The sequence below is a fragment of the Vipera berus genome (assembly GCF_964194415.1).
Source record: "Vipera berus genome assembly, chromosome: 1".
NCBI classification, from domain to species: domain Eukaryota; kingdom Metazoa; phylum Chordata; class Lepidosauria; order Squamata; family Viperidae; genus Vipera; species Vipera berus.
Window position 1 is genome coordinate 194,690,078 of NC_138202.1, and position 18,329 is coordinate 194,708,406.

At 38.9% G+C, this 18,329-nt stretch overlaps 1 protein-coding gene across 2 annotated transcripts in view; it reads right to left on the reverse strand.

The window, feature by feature from the left end:
• Positions 1-18,329, reverse strand: part of TFAP2B (transcription factor AP-2 beta) — a 63,766-nt gene that overhangs the window by 15,670 nt on the left and 29,767 nt on the right. For both annotated transcript variants that reach the window (XM_081346751.1, XM_081346750.1), the window contains exons 5-7: positions 14,577-14,796; positions 9,791-9,909; positions 4,609-4,750 (exon numbers count right to left, since the gene is read on the reverse strand). In XM_081346751.1, coding sequence (XP_081202877.1) covers positions 4,609-4,750; positions 9,791-9,909; positions 14,577-14,796 — 481 coding nt within the window. The remainder of the gene's footprint in view (positions 1-4,608; positions 4,751-9,790; positions 9,910-14,576; positions 14,797-18,329) is intronic.

An 18,329-nucleotide genomic window follows, 5' to 3' on the forward strand; every position in this document is an offset into this window, starting at 1 on the left:
ACATCTTCTAATTCCCCAGACATCGGGTCTCTTGAGGGAATACTGGGATCTCTTTGAACAGGTTGCACCTATGCTTGATTAAGCTTCATAAGATTTTAGGATTTAAGAAGTTATGAAGTAAGTAGCTACATACTGCCATTAACGTGAATAGAGCAATTGATAGAAGAAAGATTAAAGGGCTAGAGGGGTATCCAGAAGGCACTGGAGGTAAAACAGAGGGTTTGAACTGCTTCAACTTTTACTGATCTGGCAAACAGTTCTGTAACTAGAAACAGAACAACATGAATCATTTAGGATATCGAGTCCAATTCAGTGCTAAGTGCAGGTATCCAAATTAAAACTTCCCAGAGAGATTCTTGTCTTCATCCACTTGAATACAATCAGTAAAGAAGAACCTGCCAACTCTCCTGGTAAATGGTTCCATTTGTGAACTGTTTTTAATATTAACAAGTAGGCAAATGCTTCATCGAAGTAAACATTAATATGTCTTTGGTAACATACATATTGATAATGCTCTGAGAAGAATTTTTCTGAGATGAATTCCTTTTAACATCATTGTTATATCACAGAAATACTGGCTTCTCTATACTGTAGCTTTATTATATATGTGTAAATCAGCTTCTCTATGTCAGCAATAGTAATGCCATGTCTTAAAGCTATTTTAGTGCTTTTTAGACCATTAATACAGTAGCTTCAAAGGGTGCAAATAAGGATAAGGAAAAGCAAAAAGGCAAACATGAAAATTCCTTGTTGAAAAAAAGAATTCACTAGTGAGAAGGAAATCTTATGATTTCAAAAATGCATGAATTGTGAAGAGACAGACGTTATTGGTTTCTACAATATCTCAAAGTCCTCTGAATCTGAAGTCTGATTTGTGGAAATGTGCTAAGCCCTACCAATGGTACATTGTGATTCAAATTCATTCATCACATTATTTGTCAACTCCCATACACTGACCACATTATTTGTTAACAAGTTGATTCCATCTCAGCTCTTCAGTTGATGGATAGAATGCTTGTAGCCATCTCTCTCTCTCTCTCTCTCTCTCTCTCTCTCTCTCTCTCTCTCTCTCTCTCTCTCTCTCTCTCTCTCTCTCTCTCTCTCTCCCTCCCTCCCTCCCTCCCTTGGTTGAAGTGTGAGACCAGAAAGTACTCAAATCAAATATTTCAATTATGTTGATGACTATCCAATTTGTAATCAGGGAAGAGGCATTCAGGAAGATACGTGATTTTTTGGAGCCAACTTGTCTAATATCCCTTTTGTTCTGTAGCCATAACATTCCCTGCCAAGACAGTTATTATCACGTTTTTGAGCAACGTTTGCCATTATATAAATATATGAATTTTTGTCCAGACTACAGTGTTGTCATATCTCAAGGACAGTGTATTTCAAGTCTTCAGTAAGACCCTCTCTCTATGATTTGACTTCATAAACATATTGTGAGCATATGGATTCAAATATTAAACATCTGTGTTTAAGAATAGAATGGAATGGAATGGAATGGAATGGAATGGAATGGAATGGAATGGAATAGAATATTGGAATGGAATAGAATAGAATAGAATAGAATAGAATAGAATAGAATAGAATAGAATAGAATAGAATAGAATAGAATAGAATAGAATAGAATAGAATAGAATAGAATAGAATAGAATAGAATAGAATCTGGAAGGGACCTTGGAGGTCTTCTAGTCCAGCCCCCTGCTCAAGCAGAAGAACCTCTACCATTTCAGACAAGTGACTGTCCAGTCTCTTATTAAAAATCTCCAGTGATGGAGCGCCCATGATTTCTGAAGGCAATCTGTTCCACTGGTTAATTCGCCTCACTGTTAGGAAGTTTCTCCTTAATTCCAGGTTGCTTCTCTTTGATCAGTTTCCAACCACTGTTTCTTGTCCTGTCCTCTGGTGTTTTGGAGAATAGTTTGACCCCCCTTCTTTGTGGCAGCCCCTCAAATACTGGAATACTACTATCATGTCACCCCTATTTCTTCTTTTCTTTAGATTAGCCAAACCCAAGTCCTTCAGCTGTTTTTCATAAGTTTTAGTCTCCAGGCCTTTGATCATTTTAGTGGCTTTTCTCTGAACTTTTTCCAAGGTCTCAACCTTTTTTTTTGTAGTATGGTGACCAAAATTGGTTGCAGTATTCCTGGTGTGGTCTTACTAGGGTTTTATAAAGCAGTACTAATCCTTTGTGTGATCTTGATTCTATGCCTCTGTTTATACAACCCAGGATTGTATTAGCTTTTTGGCTGCTGCTGCACACTGCTGGCTCATAGTCAAGTGATCGTCCACTAAGACTCCAAAGTTCTTAAAGAACAAATATCCTACACTGTGAGAATCAGCTTCTATAGGTTTGCATCCTCATGCAGAAAAGCCCCACCTTAGTCTGTTTGTTTTTCTCTGGGTTTAGGTACTGCTTTTCACATCTAAGAAGTGTGGATATAGTAGTTTCCACAGGTGTCAAGACTAATAGTAACACCTCTTGAACACTTCTACTGCACTTTATGGAAAAAGTGCCACATTCTGTTGCAATTACCAACTTATTAGTAACTGTTGAAAATTACTCTAACCATTAGTTGTGCTACATAATCTTGATCATTTGATAAAAATACCCATGCATTTTAGGACCATGTTCAAGGAAATGAGAACTGGTCTTTCAGACCTGTATGTTTGGAAACTTCCCATTTGACTAACTTACAAGCAATATTCTCAGCAAAGGTCCTCCAGCTTCTTTTTGATAATGGTGGGAGGAATCATAGATTATTTGGCTGGCATCAAGGTCTACACCTGTAGTTTTCTAACATTTAATAAGCAGGTAGATAGCTGCAAAAGCTCAGTTAGCAGGCAAGGCTTATTGGCTAGCATAACTGCTGCAGCTAGTGTTATATTATTAAATATAAATTAGAAGCATAGGACATTTGTTTTTGTACATAATTTTTATTAGTGGCTTAGGTTTTTATTTTTAATAGTGGATCAAAGTGGCACACACAGATTAGTGAAAGGAATTGTCCCCCCCTTACGTAAGAAGGATATATAAATGGTGAGCATTAAAAGAACAATTTAAAACAACTTTCATGAAAACGGAACATACACTCTGTTTCTTTATCCATTTCTTATTTTTATTCTTTGTCTGACCAAAAGGTAGTGTGCAAAGTTTAGTTTTGGCAGCATTTCAACAGCCACAGAGTTTCTCAGCCATTGAACTGAAGGCAAATTTGTCCTAAATATTTTATCTTTGAAGAAGATGTTTATTACATTGCTACAACTCTGGAGAGTTTCAAGATGGGGAAGCAACATCTAAAAGACATTCCAAAAACTAAAACAGGTCCTCACCCAGACCCAGTGGGCTGAGGTTTTACACATTTATTTTGGTAGGAACTAGATTCACCAAACCAAATGAAGGACAATCAGATACAATAATAAATGTTATCCCTGGGATGTAGGAAATTGCTAATATCAGGCAACCACAATGTACTTCTGACCAGTCATTTTATGCTAAATCTCCATTTATCTCCCTGATATGTTGTAATGATAACTAGAACTATCAACATATTTTTTTCTTTAAAAATCAATTTATTTATTTATTTATTATTGGGACTTATATGCCGCCCTATCTCCCGAAGGACTCAGGGGGGCTAACAGTAACATATAATAAATACAGAAGTTAAGATAAAAATTAAAATTAAAGGCCTCTGTACAATAAATTAAAATTAAAATTAAAATAAATTAAAAGTTAGAGTTAAAAATTAAAAACATAATTAAAATCCCTGTCAGTCCAGGTCAGCCAGGTGGAAAAGGAGTGTTTTGAGGCCGCGGCGAAGGGACCGGAGATCTTGGGCCATCCGAAGCTCATGGGGGAGCTGGTTCCACAGGGCTGGCGCTCCCACAGAGAAGGCCCTCCCCCTGGGGGTCGCCAGCCGACATTGTTTAGCCGACGATACCCTGAGGAGGCCTTCTCTGTGTGAGCGTACTGGGTGATGGGAATTCGTTCCTGGCAGCAGATGATCCTGCAAGTATCCCGGTCCTAAGCCATGTAGGGCTTTAAAGGTAAGTACCAGCACCTTAAATCTCACCCGGAGGGCAACCGGTAACCAATGCAGCTCACGCAGGAGGGGTGTAATATGGGAGTATCGGGGTGCTCCCATCACTACCCGTGCAGCCACATTCTGCACCAGCTGAAGCCTCCGGGTGGTCTTTAAGGGCAGCCCCATGTAGAGAGCATTGCAGACTGTAAACCCATCAACTGTGTTTATTCAGTTTTACTCTTTTGAGGAGGGATTTTCAGGACCTAGCCACAGAATAGAATTGGAAAAGTAATTGGGGGAAACTTATTTTCTTATGCTTCTGTTTATTCTTTTTACCTCTGACTTTCTCTTTGACAGAACTTTCTACCTGTCTTTTCACTTTTATTCTTCTTTTTCCTGTTCTTCTTTTTCAGTTTGAAACAGATTTGGGGCCAGTGTCTGACTAGTTACTTGTGATAAATGAAAAAGAAAATGTTTAGACTGAACCTTGAAATGAAACCAGCTAGATTGCTAATACGAGAGAGAAAAAGTAGGGCTGGAATCCTGAAAGCAAAGCATGTTCAAGGACTGTATTTCTACTCACTTAGTGGCAAGCAGCATATTCTTTCGGGAGTGGAGATCAGTAGGGTCTGTGTGCTGTCTGTTCAGGTATTCAGAAACTGCTTTGGCCGGGAATTCAGTTTCACAGATGTATCCAAAATCCCGAGCTAAATGTACAGCTTCTCCTAGGAAAAAAGAAGCAGCTTTGGTCATCATAACCAGCTCAGTGCGATTTGCAATCCACCTGAAAGCCAACAGTAGTGTTTACTATCTCAATTAAACATTACCTTGAAAAAAATATCTCACAACTTTATTTTGTCCTAATCCAGATTTGGAAATGTGGGCCTCTTCCAAAGTCTAGTAGAGTCCTCAGCTTAAAAAAACTTATGAAGGAGGCCCAGTTAATGTGCAAGTTCTGGAGATGTTCAAGGCACATTGACATTAGAAAATATTTTTATATGAAAGAGACATAACAAATAAACATAATGAACTGGGTAAACATCAGTACATAAAATTCTTATTCATCCAGCAACAATTCCAGTTAGGATGTGGCCTCAAAATACAAAGTTTGTGAAAAACAAATGAACAGTGCCTCTGAACATATACTGTACGTATTTGTACATTTGTCTTTTTTGGCACAGTTCAAGTAATTCATATTCTGAATTATTCAAGTCAGGCCACATAATATATAACAGATCAAAGGACTTATTCTAAACACTGCTCCCCATCAGTTCCCAGCAGCTCAATAATTAGAAACAAGGTGCCGTGAAATGCAGTGATAGAACAGCATAAATGCACATAACAAAATATTCATGAATGCTATTCATCCATTAGAAATAAAGTTGGTGATATATTAATCCATCTTATCTACCTCAGTGAGTTACTACAGACCTGGGTCACTGTAAGTAATACAGTACTATGGGCCAAATTATAGCTAATTAGAGCACCTATTACCATAATGTACAATCATGGCCTGATTCTGGTTAACAAATACTGTAGTCCTCCAAGAGAACAATGTCTGACGCATGAGAAGCTACAAAGCAGAACCTCTACTGATCCTCCTTTATTAATCTCCCATAGGTTAATTGGAAGTGGGGGAAATAGAAAGAGAACAGAAGCAGAATGGGAGAAAACACATGGTGCCTCTCACTTATGCCAGCACAGGCTTATTGCTGTTGTGTACGCAAACAAACACACACACACACACACACACAGAGACACAGATACACACACATGCCTGGAATAGCTTTCCTGTGTAGTATATGTTCACTGGATAACCATCTTATCCATGATTAATTCCAAAGCAAACAGAGATCAATGTAGTCTTACAGCTAGGTTACAATATGAAGCCTAAATATACAATACATGTCTGAATTTGCTGACATTGGCCTCTTGTTATTTTGGCCTCTTGTCTGTTTCCTCCTTCTCTTGCCATCTTCTTCTCACAAATATTTAGGGTATAATCTGAAGCATACTTGGCATCTTTTTAGAAAAATGATTATATTTCAATAGACTGGATAAATTATAAACAAATAGAACGGAAATTATTGCCTCTAAAGACTGCAAATAGACAGCTTATGCCAACTCTTCAATAATTTAAAAGCCATGATCCTAGACATACTTATTCCAAAATCCCACTCTTGCTAGTAGAAATTACTTTCACATACAAAATATGAGTTAAGTATAAAATTAAAAAACTTACATTACTACTTATTTTCATATTTTTTTGCTCTGATGTCAAGCTATGACAGTATATTGCAATTTAAACTCAAAGGAGGAAGATAAGCAGAATATACTCCTCTGAATTTTAATCTATAAAAGCAAATATATTTTAGTAACTGTTCAATTGATTGATTCATTGATTGATAAATGAATAACATTCAATTCTGAACAGATAAGGAAATTGGAGAGAAGCAAATTTCTCATGAATATTTAATTGTTGTAGTACAATTTACAAAAGAGATATGAATTCCACTACCTTTCCTTGACATAGGGAAAGAAAAAGATAAAGATCTCTATCATCTTTCATATTCCAAACACCTGGCTAAATTTCTCTCTTTCTGTAATTCATATATAGGTTGTAAATATTCAGGGACTATTAGAAACAGGTACAATAATACTGATGCAAAGTGCTAATTTTTGCACAGATGGACTGACATTTAGTTTTTTAGTGAAAAAACTGGTTGGCTCAGATGAGAAATTACACTGTTAAAAATATATTTTAGCAATCATAATAGAGCTACTTTGGTCTAGTGGTTAAGACATCAGGCCACAAGCCAGGAGAATGTGAGTTCTATTCCTGCCTTAGGTATGAAACCCAGCTTGGTGACTCTGGGCCAGTCATTGTAGTCTCTTTCTAGAGTTGAGACTCTAGAAAAAGTGCAGAGAAGAGCAACAAAAATGATCAGAGGACTGGAGGCTAAAATATATAAAGAACGATTGCTGGAATTAGGTTTCTCTAGTTTAATGAAGAGAAGGACAAGGGGTGACATGATAGCAGTGTTCTAATATCTAAGAGGTTGCCACAAAGAAGAGGGAGTCAAGCTATTCTCCAAAGCACCTAAAGGCAGGACAAGAAGCAATGGATGGAAACTAATCAAGGAGAGAAGCAACCTAGATCTAAGGAGAAATTTCCTAGCAGTGAGAACAATTAATCAGTGGAACAATTTGCCTCCAGAAGTTGTAAATGTTCCAACACTGGAAGTCTTTAAGAAAAGATTGGCCAGCCATTTGCCTGAAATGGTACAGGGTTTTCTGCCTGAGCAGGGGGTTAGACTAGAAGACTTCCAAGGTCCCTTCCAATTATGTTATTATCTCCCTCAGACCAACTCACCTTCACAGGTTGTTGTGGTGAGAAAAATAGGAGAAGGATGGAGTGTGGTATGTTTGCCGCCTTGTTATTTATAAAAATAATAAAGGTGGTATATAAAAAAATAAAAATAAATCATCACAGTATTTACTAGCAATTATCATTTCCCATTAACTTTAAAGAGACTACGCTGCAGATTACACTCCATAAAAATCAATGCCTGCTTTTTAGAAATTTGTTTGACTTGAATGACAAAAATTTGTTAGGAATGTATTGAAACTATGCTTTTGGCCCTCAGCAGAGCACTAATAGCTCGAAGTATCTGCTATTCAGTGATGATGATGATGATGATGATGATGATGATGATGATGACGACGACAATGTTATCCATTCAGTTGTGTCCGACTCTTGGTGATTCTATGAGCCAGATCTCTCCACATCTTCTGATCTTGTGCTGTTTCTTGAGTTTTTCTATTCTCTAGCTGATGTCAGCTTTGATAGTGTCCAGCCATCAGGCTCTTTGGCAGCCTGGTTTCTTTTAACCGTTAACTCTTCCCAACATAATTGCTATTTATCTCTATCAAAAAGGGCTTTTTTCCCCTTTTACTTCTTTTATCTTATTTTTAACAGGCTTATTTGCTCCAAAATAGCACAATTGCTCATTAAATGATTGCTAGGAAATCACAACTGAAATTGTGAAATTATGTGAAATCATTATGCAACAGTCAGATCCTAGGATCCAAACAGATTACTAAAAGTGGTCTTGTCTCTATGGTGGTGCTAAGACATTTATTACTGGAGTAACCATGCTATCTATGCCTTGGATATGTACAAGTTCTCAGTTTCTGCTGGTTCAGTTCAATTCTTCCTCGTCCTCCTTTTCCCCCTCCCTCTCCCCAATCTGAATTTGTGCTAAGTGACAAATGTAGTTCCCTAGTGATATATATACAGTATTCATATGCCCATGTCTTTGTAGGAGATGACCAGGCTGAGTCTGAGGAAGGGGTCAAACACATCATCAGTCTCGAGTCCCTTCATGTCCACAAGTGATCTAAGTCCAGCCCAGCTTGAATTCCATTGACTCTTATCTAACACCTATTTGCTTTGACCATTAGTAGTTCAGATTCTTGTAGAGAGCTTTAGCTTACAGTAAACCTATACATTCATTTGAGCTGATGGACTCCTGATTTTTTGCTCTTGCCAGTCTGCCTCTGTATATAACCTGATATGTTTTTTATAGTTTCCAGGAAGGTGTCTATGTTGGTCTACTGCAGCAAAAACACTACAAAATGTTGTTGCCTTTAATGATTATTTAATTAATTATGCATAGGTTTTTGTAAACTAAGTCCACATCCTCAAATGAAGTAATAAACTCTCTCTATATATGTATATGTATATATAAGCTCTTCAGTTGTTTTACAAACAGTTGCTATCGATAAATAATAATTCTTGTCTCTCCTCTATTTTATTGCTCTACATCTCCTGTTATTATTCCTCTTTAATTATGTTCAGTATATAACTGTTAGTCTGATGAAATGTTATGTTGTCCAAGAAAACATATGGCATAAAAGTTTGTTTTTTTTCTAAGTATTATATGACAGTTTGTTTTATTGGGGACCCAATGGAGGAGTATCACACTGGAGGTGGCTACTAGATTGATAGCAAATCCCACCTTCCCCCCAATTCCTTGCTTCCCCCAGCCCATCTTTTAATCTCACTTTACTGTATTTTCATTATTTATTTCATTGTTTATTTTATAGTTTCATTATCTTGCTACTGTTATGTTTACCCTTCTCTTTTCATTTCTGTTTGTACTGTTGTAAGCTGCCTAAAGTAGCCCCATTGGTGAGATAAACAGCAAATAAATTTAAAAATAAATAAATATTTTCCAGAACTCTTCAGTTCTATGTATACTTATTTGAGAACAAGGTCCACCACATCTATGAATACTGTGGCACTTTCCTTTCTATGCTGTATATACATTTGAGTATGGTGGAGAAATTAGTTTGGAGGGATTGTTTTAATTAAAAGTATCTTCCTCTTCCATGAGGCCAGATATCATAACCACTCCTTAGTATGTCCTAACAAGTATATTGGACAACAGTGGTTAATTTTAGAAGTAACATTTAAACATAAATAAAATTGAGCTGGCAACTGCAGAGTTCATTTAACACTGTTACTTAAAAGGAAACGCCAATCTTGCTGAATCTTAAACACAGCCCCAGTTGGGCTATGTAATGAGCCTTGATTTTCTGCATGGCAGATTTTTCATGTCACAGCAACAGCGATTCGATGCAACTTTACAAAATGTCAAACCTTTTTCCTCGCCCAGAAGTGTCGCCAGAGGAGGTGGGGGTGGGGGGGTCGGTGTGTGTGTGTGTGAGAAGAAATCGAAATGGACAGAAAGTCTGCTTACCTTCCACCAGGGAGGTGAGTAAAGTGACATTTGCCGCTTTGCGCCTGCCGGCTGGTAAATTCAAACCGATTTTTTCTAGCCGCTCTCGCAACGATCGGCCCCCGTTTTTCGATTTGGCTCTGCAGTGACGAAAAAAAAAAGGAAAACGCGGGGATTTAAAACTCGACGAAGGTCCCCGGGAGAAAGAAGAAAGGGGGGGGCTGAGGGATAGGACGACCCAGAATCCTGGCTTCGGGCACAAACAACTAGCACAGAGGAGGTTTCACGGTGCTTAAAGGGCGGGAAGGAAAGAAGCGCCGCCTTGGAAAGAGAGGCTCGCCCTGCCCGTGGCAACCTGAAACCCTGTTGTGCCTTGGGCCGCCAGCGACGTTTGGGTTTGCAGGCTGCAAGTGAACGAGGAGGAGGGTTATGTCAGTTTTGGTTCTGCTGCTACTACCAGGAATAAACTGGCTGTTCTTGCAAAGCTGCGCCACTAGCAGCATTTAGCCTTCCAATAAGGGTGGTGATTTGTGAGGTTTCGATTGTAATTCTGCTTATTCAAAAGCACTTAGAACTCAAAAGAGACTCAGAAGTAAAAAAAAAAGACTGGATTGGAGCCGAAGAATGGCCTGGGGTGTGGAATGTGAGTTATGCCGTCACCCCCAGCAATGTTAGGGCACATTTGTGAAAGTATGTATTAATAGTGCGCAATAACAAAGTTCAGTAAGTTTGAATTACTTTTGTGTAAGAAGTGTTTTGTGTAATAATAATTTCAAGACAGCAGCAATAAGAATGCTGCTTCGAGGCAACAAAGGCTACTTGAAAAATGAGGGTTTTGCACTGACTTAGGCTTGAAAAGATGCAATCCTATTGTAGCAGCTGCCTGGCACAGTCAGAGGAAGGAATTCAAAAGCAACATGGCTGCTAGGCCTCCATCAGGAAAGAGGTTTGGGCAGCAGGAAGTGCCTTTCAAGGGATTTAGGGTACCATATGTGTATTGTTTTTCAAATAAGCATCACCCCCTTTCCCTCCTCCCCTCCGTTTGCCTGTATTTTATGGCAAATGAATGAAATAGTCCAAATATATGTAGGGGACCACTGGAGAAGGGGGGGGGAATGAATCAGCAATGTATTTTGTTTTTGTGAAGAGGAAAGGCAGGGATCCAGTGAAATCTAGTGAGGTGGTCAGTGGTTGATCAATTTGGAAGGATAAAAGTGAGTACTGACTTGGCTGACCATTGCCTGTGAACTACAGACAGGATCTCCACCAGCATCTTTTAGAGCATTGGTTCTCAAAGGGTGGTCTGAGGCCCCCTCAAGGGTCTTCAAAGTTAAATATTTTAACATTTCTCAGTTTTAATTTCTAATACAGTCAATATCAATAAATATAACCCACATAAACCAAAGCTCTTTGGGATCTTCAATCATTTTTAAGAATGTAAAGGGGTCTTAAGAACATTTGTGAACCACAGATGAACCCCATTCCAACCATCATTGGCCCAATGTAGCAGTTATGACAGACTTTATATTGCCTGAATGATGCCAGAAAAATACTAGAAGTCACTAGTGGGGAAATGACCGAAGCCTTGCAAAACTAGGGAGATACACTCTTGCTCACAGCATGTCGATTTACAAATGGTCAAAATGATCAGGGGTGTCAAACTCGCAACGTGATGTGACCTGTCGTGACATATCGTGACATATCGTGACTTTTTTGCCATTGCCAGCAGTGGGGTGGGTGCGATTTTTGCTATGATGCATCCGGCCTGCGGGGCCGGCAGTTTGACACCCCTGCCCTAGATTACATAAATTTGGAAATTTGTGATTAGAGTCTGGTTGTTTCTGGAAGTCCCTACTTTTTTTCCCTAAAATTGGATATGTTTATTTTAAGACAACCTTCTCACCTCGTGCCTTCAAACGCCACACTGAGAATTCCCAGCCAGTATATAAGAGCAAAGGCTTCTCTTATTATTGGTCTCAATGCTGCTGATCCTGGAGATAGCTACTATTATGACTAGTAGCCTCAGTGTTGTGGTTGAGGTGCTGGATTAGGACCAGGAAGATCCAGTTTCAAGTTCCCTCTCAGCCACAGAAATTCACTAAGTGATGTGGGACCAATCAGTTTCTTAGCCCAACCTACTTATTAGGGTTGTTGTGGAGAAAATGGAGGAAAGAGAGTTGCATTTATTATCTGAAGGAAATCCAACTGGCTAATCTAATTCTATTTTGCTGCCAAGGGAGCAGCAGTTTTATTATATGATCGATTTTTAAAGATATTTTTAAAAATATTTTAAGCCGCCCAGGGTCACCTATGTTTTAGTTGGGAAGCAATATTTGTTTAATAAATAAAATAATCTGGGATAAAAAATTAAGAAATAAATCTTTTTCTAATCTTTTCAAGCCACCTGTGCTAGTTAACCCTATGATGCTTCAACTAGGCATTGCGAAAAGCGACTCCATTTTATTTCTGCTGCATATTCTATCATTCCACTGTATTGATGATCCCAAGTTCTGGCATTCTGAGAAAATAAAAAAAATTTCTGTCAACTTCTTCTCTGTCTTGTGTAATTTTATACTTCTGATATATCTGCTTTAGTCAACTTTGACCTAAGTTGATATTTCACAATAATGCTATTAGGTACTTCATTTATTCTGGTTGCTTTTTTGTATATTCTCCAACTCTATGATATCATTTTTTCAGACTGAATAAGAACTGCAATTTTCTAAATTAGTTGTATTATAGCTTGTCAATGAACTGATACTGGAAATTTTATTTTCAGAACCCTTCTCATTGAATACCTAGCATTGAAATTCAGCTTCTTCACATTAAATCTAGACCGGGATGCCTTGCGTACAGTCACTCATGCGCTCGTGACTTCTCGTCTAGACTACTGTAATGCTCTCTACATGGGGCTGCCCTTGAAGTCCACTGGTGCAGAATGCAGCCGCGCGAGTTGTGCTGGGGGTTTCCCGATACTCCCATGTTACACCTTTGCTCCGCGAGCTGCATTGGCTGCCGGTTGCCCTCCGGGTGAGGTTCAAGGTGTTAGTGATGACTTACAAAGCCCTACATGGCATGGGTCCGGATTACCTACGGCAACACCTGCGGCTGGCGTCAACTTCCCTCCGTCCAGTGCGTTCCCACAGAGAGGGCCTCCTCAGGGTGCCTCCGATCAAAGAATGTCGATTGGTGGCCCCCAGGGGGAGAGCGTTCTCTGTGGGCGCACCAGACCTATGGAACCGCTTGCCGGTTGAGCTCCGGACGGCCCTCGACCTTCGCTCCTTCCGGCGTGATCTAAAAATGCATCTATTTGAGCAGTCTGACCTGGTCTGATGGGTTAGGGTTGGGGTTTTAAATACATCTTAACTATTGTTTTAACCTTGGGCATTTATTTAATCGCTTTTAACTTTTGTATCTTGTTTTTGTATTTATTGCCCTGTACACCGCCCTGAGGCGGTATAAAAATATAATTAATAAATAAATAAATAAATAAATAAATAAATAAATAAATAAATAAATTGATCTTTTCTTTAAATTGTTCACCACACAAACAAGATTGTATTCTTATTCTGAACTTCTATACAACAATAGTTTTCCTCACTCTCATGTGCATCACTTTATCATTACTTTAAAATGAATAACATTCTATAGCCATTTTTCCAGTTTAAGAATACCCAATCAGAGTTTTTATTAATCCTTTTTCTTTTAATACCTTTTGGGATCTTCTGGTTTGGTCACATATCTATAAATTGTTTTTGAACTAACTGGGAAGTACTAGTCCTAATTCATTGTTTACTCTTTTCCATTGTGGAACAGTTCGTCCCTATTTTATCCATTCTTTTTTATTTTTAAGACAAATACTCTTACCCTATGTCTATGTTTACTCAAGAGCCTTTCATGAAAGACTTGCATTCTATAAGTCCTGATAATAATATTTGCCCAATAATGCTATCATTAAAATTAAGAGAGTGCAAAAAAATCAGGAACTTATTCCTTCTTCATAGTTTACAATCATATCTTATAAATCCTTATAGCACCTATGTAAAATAAATGAATATTATAAATTCATACTGGGAAGAGGAACAGAATTTTAAATGATTGCTTAAGACAATCTAATGCATTTGAAACCTCATCTGCTCCTTCATTCTCCACTAGTGCAATATACCAAACTGAATGGTAAATGATAAAATTCATAACCATTAATTACTTAAAACGTATTCAGTTGTAACATTCAGTTAAAACTTCCAGACAGTTTGCAGTATAACTTATAACTACATTCAGAAATACAAACAGGAACACCCCTAAAGTGAGGAACAGTGTAATGAAGCACATCTACTTCTTTCTAAAGCAGATGATAGCACAACTCTAGATAAATGGGCCATCCAACATGCAGTTGACCTAAGAGACTCCATTCCCATGTACTCAGCCATTCTGGGTGAGCAGTAAAGGTTGGACATTAGCGAAAAAGCTTTTTTGTCATTTGTTATCTATATCTGCTTAACATCTAGGCAGCTCCATGTCCGAATACTCTTGATACTTTAAAAGATAAACTCCAGGATATTGATCTGAACTCTAACATACAGAAATAACCAGTTTGACTGTTTAAAGAAAGTGGCCAGTCTTACAGAATTAATGAACCATATAACATGATTGGCATAATATCGTGTCAGTGGCAATGATATCCAGACTGTTACGTATATCTCATATGCATTCGTTTACATCTCTTAACTTCAGCGGCTACTTATAGTAATCTTAATGCTGTTTTAATCCCATCAGAAAGTACAGATTGGCCTGCCCCATGACTTACCTTCTAAGGACTCCTCCAAGGAGGGAAGCGTTTAAGCACTCGGGAGGTGAAAGGCGCCGTTGAACTTCGCCAACAGTGACTTTGTACTTGGACGTGGAACTGAGCAAGGAGAGCCTGCCAGGTACCGAACAAAACACTTCACCTGTGTTTACAGACACACCACCAAGGAAGCCATCTTTGTTCATCATCAGAGAAGTAACAGATTTTGGAGGAACTGGAACTAGGAAGAGAGGAAAGCAGTGTGGGCAAGATCAGCTTGTCAAGGCAGCCCGCATAGCTCATAATTGCATTCATTTATTAAATCTCCTGACTAATAAAAAGGAATTCAGATTGTTTTTAAAGGAGTGGCTGTCATTCATTTCAGGTTTCATTCTGTGTCACCTCTCATGAAAACATCTTCAGGTGGCAGACAACATCAAAATGAATTCAGTACATCATTTTAGGAAATAGTTACAATTACGAATACATTAAAATGCAAATTACCAGTTTAGAATTGTAGAATGAAATCATCATGAGAAGTCAAATGCATAGTGAATGTAAGCGTTTTCCTCATGTGTTTAAAGTATACAGGTAGTTCTTGACTTACGATCACAATTGGGACTAGAACTTCCCTCACTAAGCAAGTCGCACTCTATTTTATGACCTTTTTACTGTAGTCATTGAGCAACTCACTCAGTCTTTAACAGAATCGGGCTTCCCCCGTTAACTTTGCTTGTTGGAAGCTACCCTGGAAAGGTGAAAAATGGTGGCCAAGTGATTATTGTAAATGAATGCTGGTTGCCAAATGCCAAAATTTTACAATGGAGACATTGTAATGATCATAAGTGCAAGGACCTGTTGTAAGTCATTTTTTTCAGTGCTTTCATAACTTTGAACAGTTGTTAAGAAAGTGGTCGTAAGTCAAGGACTACCTGATTTTTTTAAAAAAACCTGAATCTGAATGAAATGCAGATTCAGCTTTTCAACTCTCCTAGCAGACTGGATAACCTCAGAAAACGTACATTTGAAAAAGCCACCCCAGAGTAAGTTTCTCTTTATGTGGGAGGGAGCAAAGCACTTACTTACTCCTATTGAAGACTTTGCCCTCTTTATGGCTGGCTCGGGAAGAACGGTATGTAGGTAAAGTAAATGTGATTGTGTTCTGCTAATGTAATTGTATGTGGGAATGACCTTGGGAGACCAATAAAGAGATACTGCCTAGGGAACAGTCAAACAAGACAGAAGATAGCCTGCATAGTGGACCAAGCAAGAGTGTCAGGAGGGGCCATCCCTAAATTATTAGGCTATAAAAGTGATGGGGGAGAATTTTACTTTCAGACTTACAAGATTCTGTTAATGTAAAGGAGAATTAGCATATCTAATGATGTTTCCTGTCTGGTCTCTGATAAAATTAATTCAGTAGCACTTGACAAGAAAAAAAGAAAGCTCTTACGATTTTGCCATGGAGAACATAAGCGAAATCACAGCTCTGATGGGCCCCAGATTAACAAATTTAGAGATTTCTTTTTGCATTTTGAATTCCTTGCTTGCATAGGTGAAAGTAGCAGACATGCACATACAGCCCCATGCCCAAAAGACTAAGTTACATACCATAACATTAAGAAGATATGCTATGCTGTATATCTTAGTGGATCCTAACCTCTTATATGTTTTTCTTAGAGCAACCTTTTTAGCTTAACAGTGAAAGTAATGTACATGGGTGGCCCTAACATTCCCTTCTTTTTTTTTCTTTTTTGCTTTAACAGTTTATGTCAGAGGTCTTCAAACTCGGCCCTTTTATAACTCATGGACTTCAACACCCAGAATTCCTCAGCCAGGCATGCTGGCTGAGGAATTCTGGGAGCTGAAGTCCATGTGTCACAAAAGGGCCCAGTTTGAAGACCCCTGGTTTATGTTATGTGCAGCACATGAAAGTAGAACTCATCCCGTTTTTTTAAAAAAGCGTACATCAGTATATCTTCCCCTTCTGCCACTGCATATTTGTAGTTGAATAAGAAAGGGACGCGGTGGCTCAGTGGGTTAGGACGCTGAGCTTGTCGATCAGAAGGTCGGCAGTTTGGCGGGTCGAATCCCGAGTGCCGCTTAACAGAGTGAGCACCTGTTACTCGTCCCAGCTTCTGCCCACCTAGCAGTTCGAAAGCACGTAAAAATGCAAGTAGAAAAATAGGGACCACTACGGTGGGAAGGTAACAGCGCTCCGTGCGCCTTTGGCGTCTAGTCATGCCGGCCACATGACCACGGAGACGTCCTCGGACAAGCGCTGGCTCTTCGGCTTTGAAACGGAGATGAGCACCGGCCCCTAGACTCGGAAACGACTAGCACGCATGTGCGGGGGAACCTTTACCTTTTACCTTAAGAAAGGATTGTCATCTGTATTGAAAGTGGAAGCAAAGACAGAATGAATGCCTTTCTTATTCAGAGAAAATAACTCCTGTGAAAGATGTGCAAGACTAGCACTTAAAACGTTTAATTCGGATATGTAATAAAAGTGTTCAGCATTTTAAAGAACGGAATGTAGAAAGACAGTAATAACAGCAAATGCATGCTATACTGTCTCATACGTCATCTTCAAACCATTATTTAGGTAGTGCTGGAAAAGTGCTATATTCAGTTGTGACACTAAACTAATGCCAATTCTTTTAGTTCAACTGATTTTTATTTACAAATCCCACATGTATGTCTAAGTCTTATAATAAATCTGAAACAATAGAAATAAAAACTTAAGATGTGACCAGGCATCTGAACCAGCATTGCAAGAATCCTTTCAGTTTGACACTTGAAACCCAGTTAAATAAGTTAAAAAAAAAACAACAGATTTCCAGGGAAGAAAAAGTTTAATGTAGTTTGCGTATCTTGCTAATTGATAGAGGTCACTATGGTGCATCAGTTCATTGATTTTACGAATGAAATCTGATTTTTCTGCACAGCCCTTGCATGTTTCACCCCAGTCATCTAGATTTTTTTCCCAATTCTTTGACTTTCAGTTTCTTCAGGTCTACAGTACTCAGGTCAATCTGTTTCATCATATTTCAGTTCACAGATCTGACTATCTTTCTTTTTCAGCTTCTCACAAATCTTCTCAACAGGGATATGATGACTTAGAGGTTTTGATACCTCATTAGTTATTTTGGTGGCTGCATCACTGGTTGCTCCAATGTAATAACAAAAACGGCTTTCTTTGCCTTTTGCCTCTTTGCAGAATTTCAAAGGTTCTTTTTCCAATACTCTTTGATGTGAACTCAACATTCTTCTCTTGTAGAGCCCGATGGAAAGTCCCCAGAAATGACACACACACAGTTTTGAAGCTGCTCTCCTTCCCTCCGGTCCTTGAGCCCGGAAAGGTTAGAGACTTCTGGGCCAGATAGGAAGACACCAGGGCTTTTTTTCTCATTGAACGCCCAGAACGGAGTTCCGGCACCTTTTTTGGATGGAACCTTGTAGGGTAGGCAAGGTGGGTTGTATGACGTGTGTGAGTTCCGGCACCTTTTTTAAAAAATTTTTTACAAAAAAGCACTGGAAGACACCATATCAGAACTGCTTCAGTTTTCATGAGGTCTCACACAGGTGTCTCCCATCATCAAGGCCATGCCAGGAATAATGAAGAAGCTGCCTTCACAGTCTCCCTCTCGCATAGCGTGGCTGTCAAGGCCAGCACCGTCCAGAGCCTGTTAGCTGCCCACATCCTCCTTCACCGAGCCCGCTTCGACCGCTCGGCTCACACCACCCTAACATTCCCTTCTGTTAGTCATATTA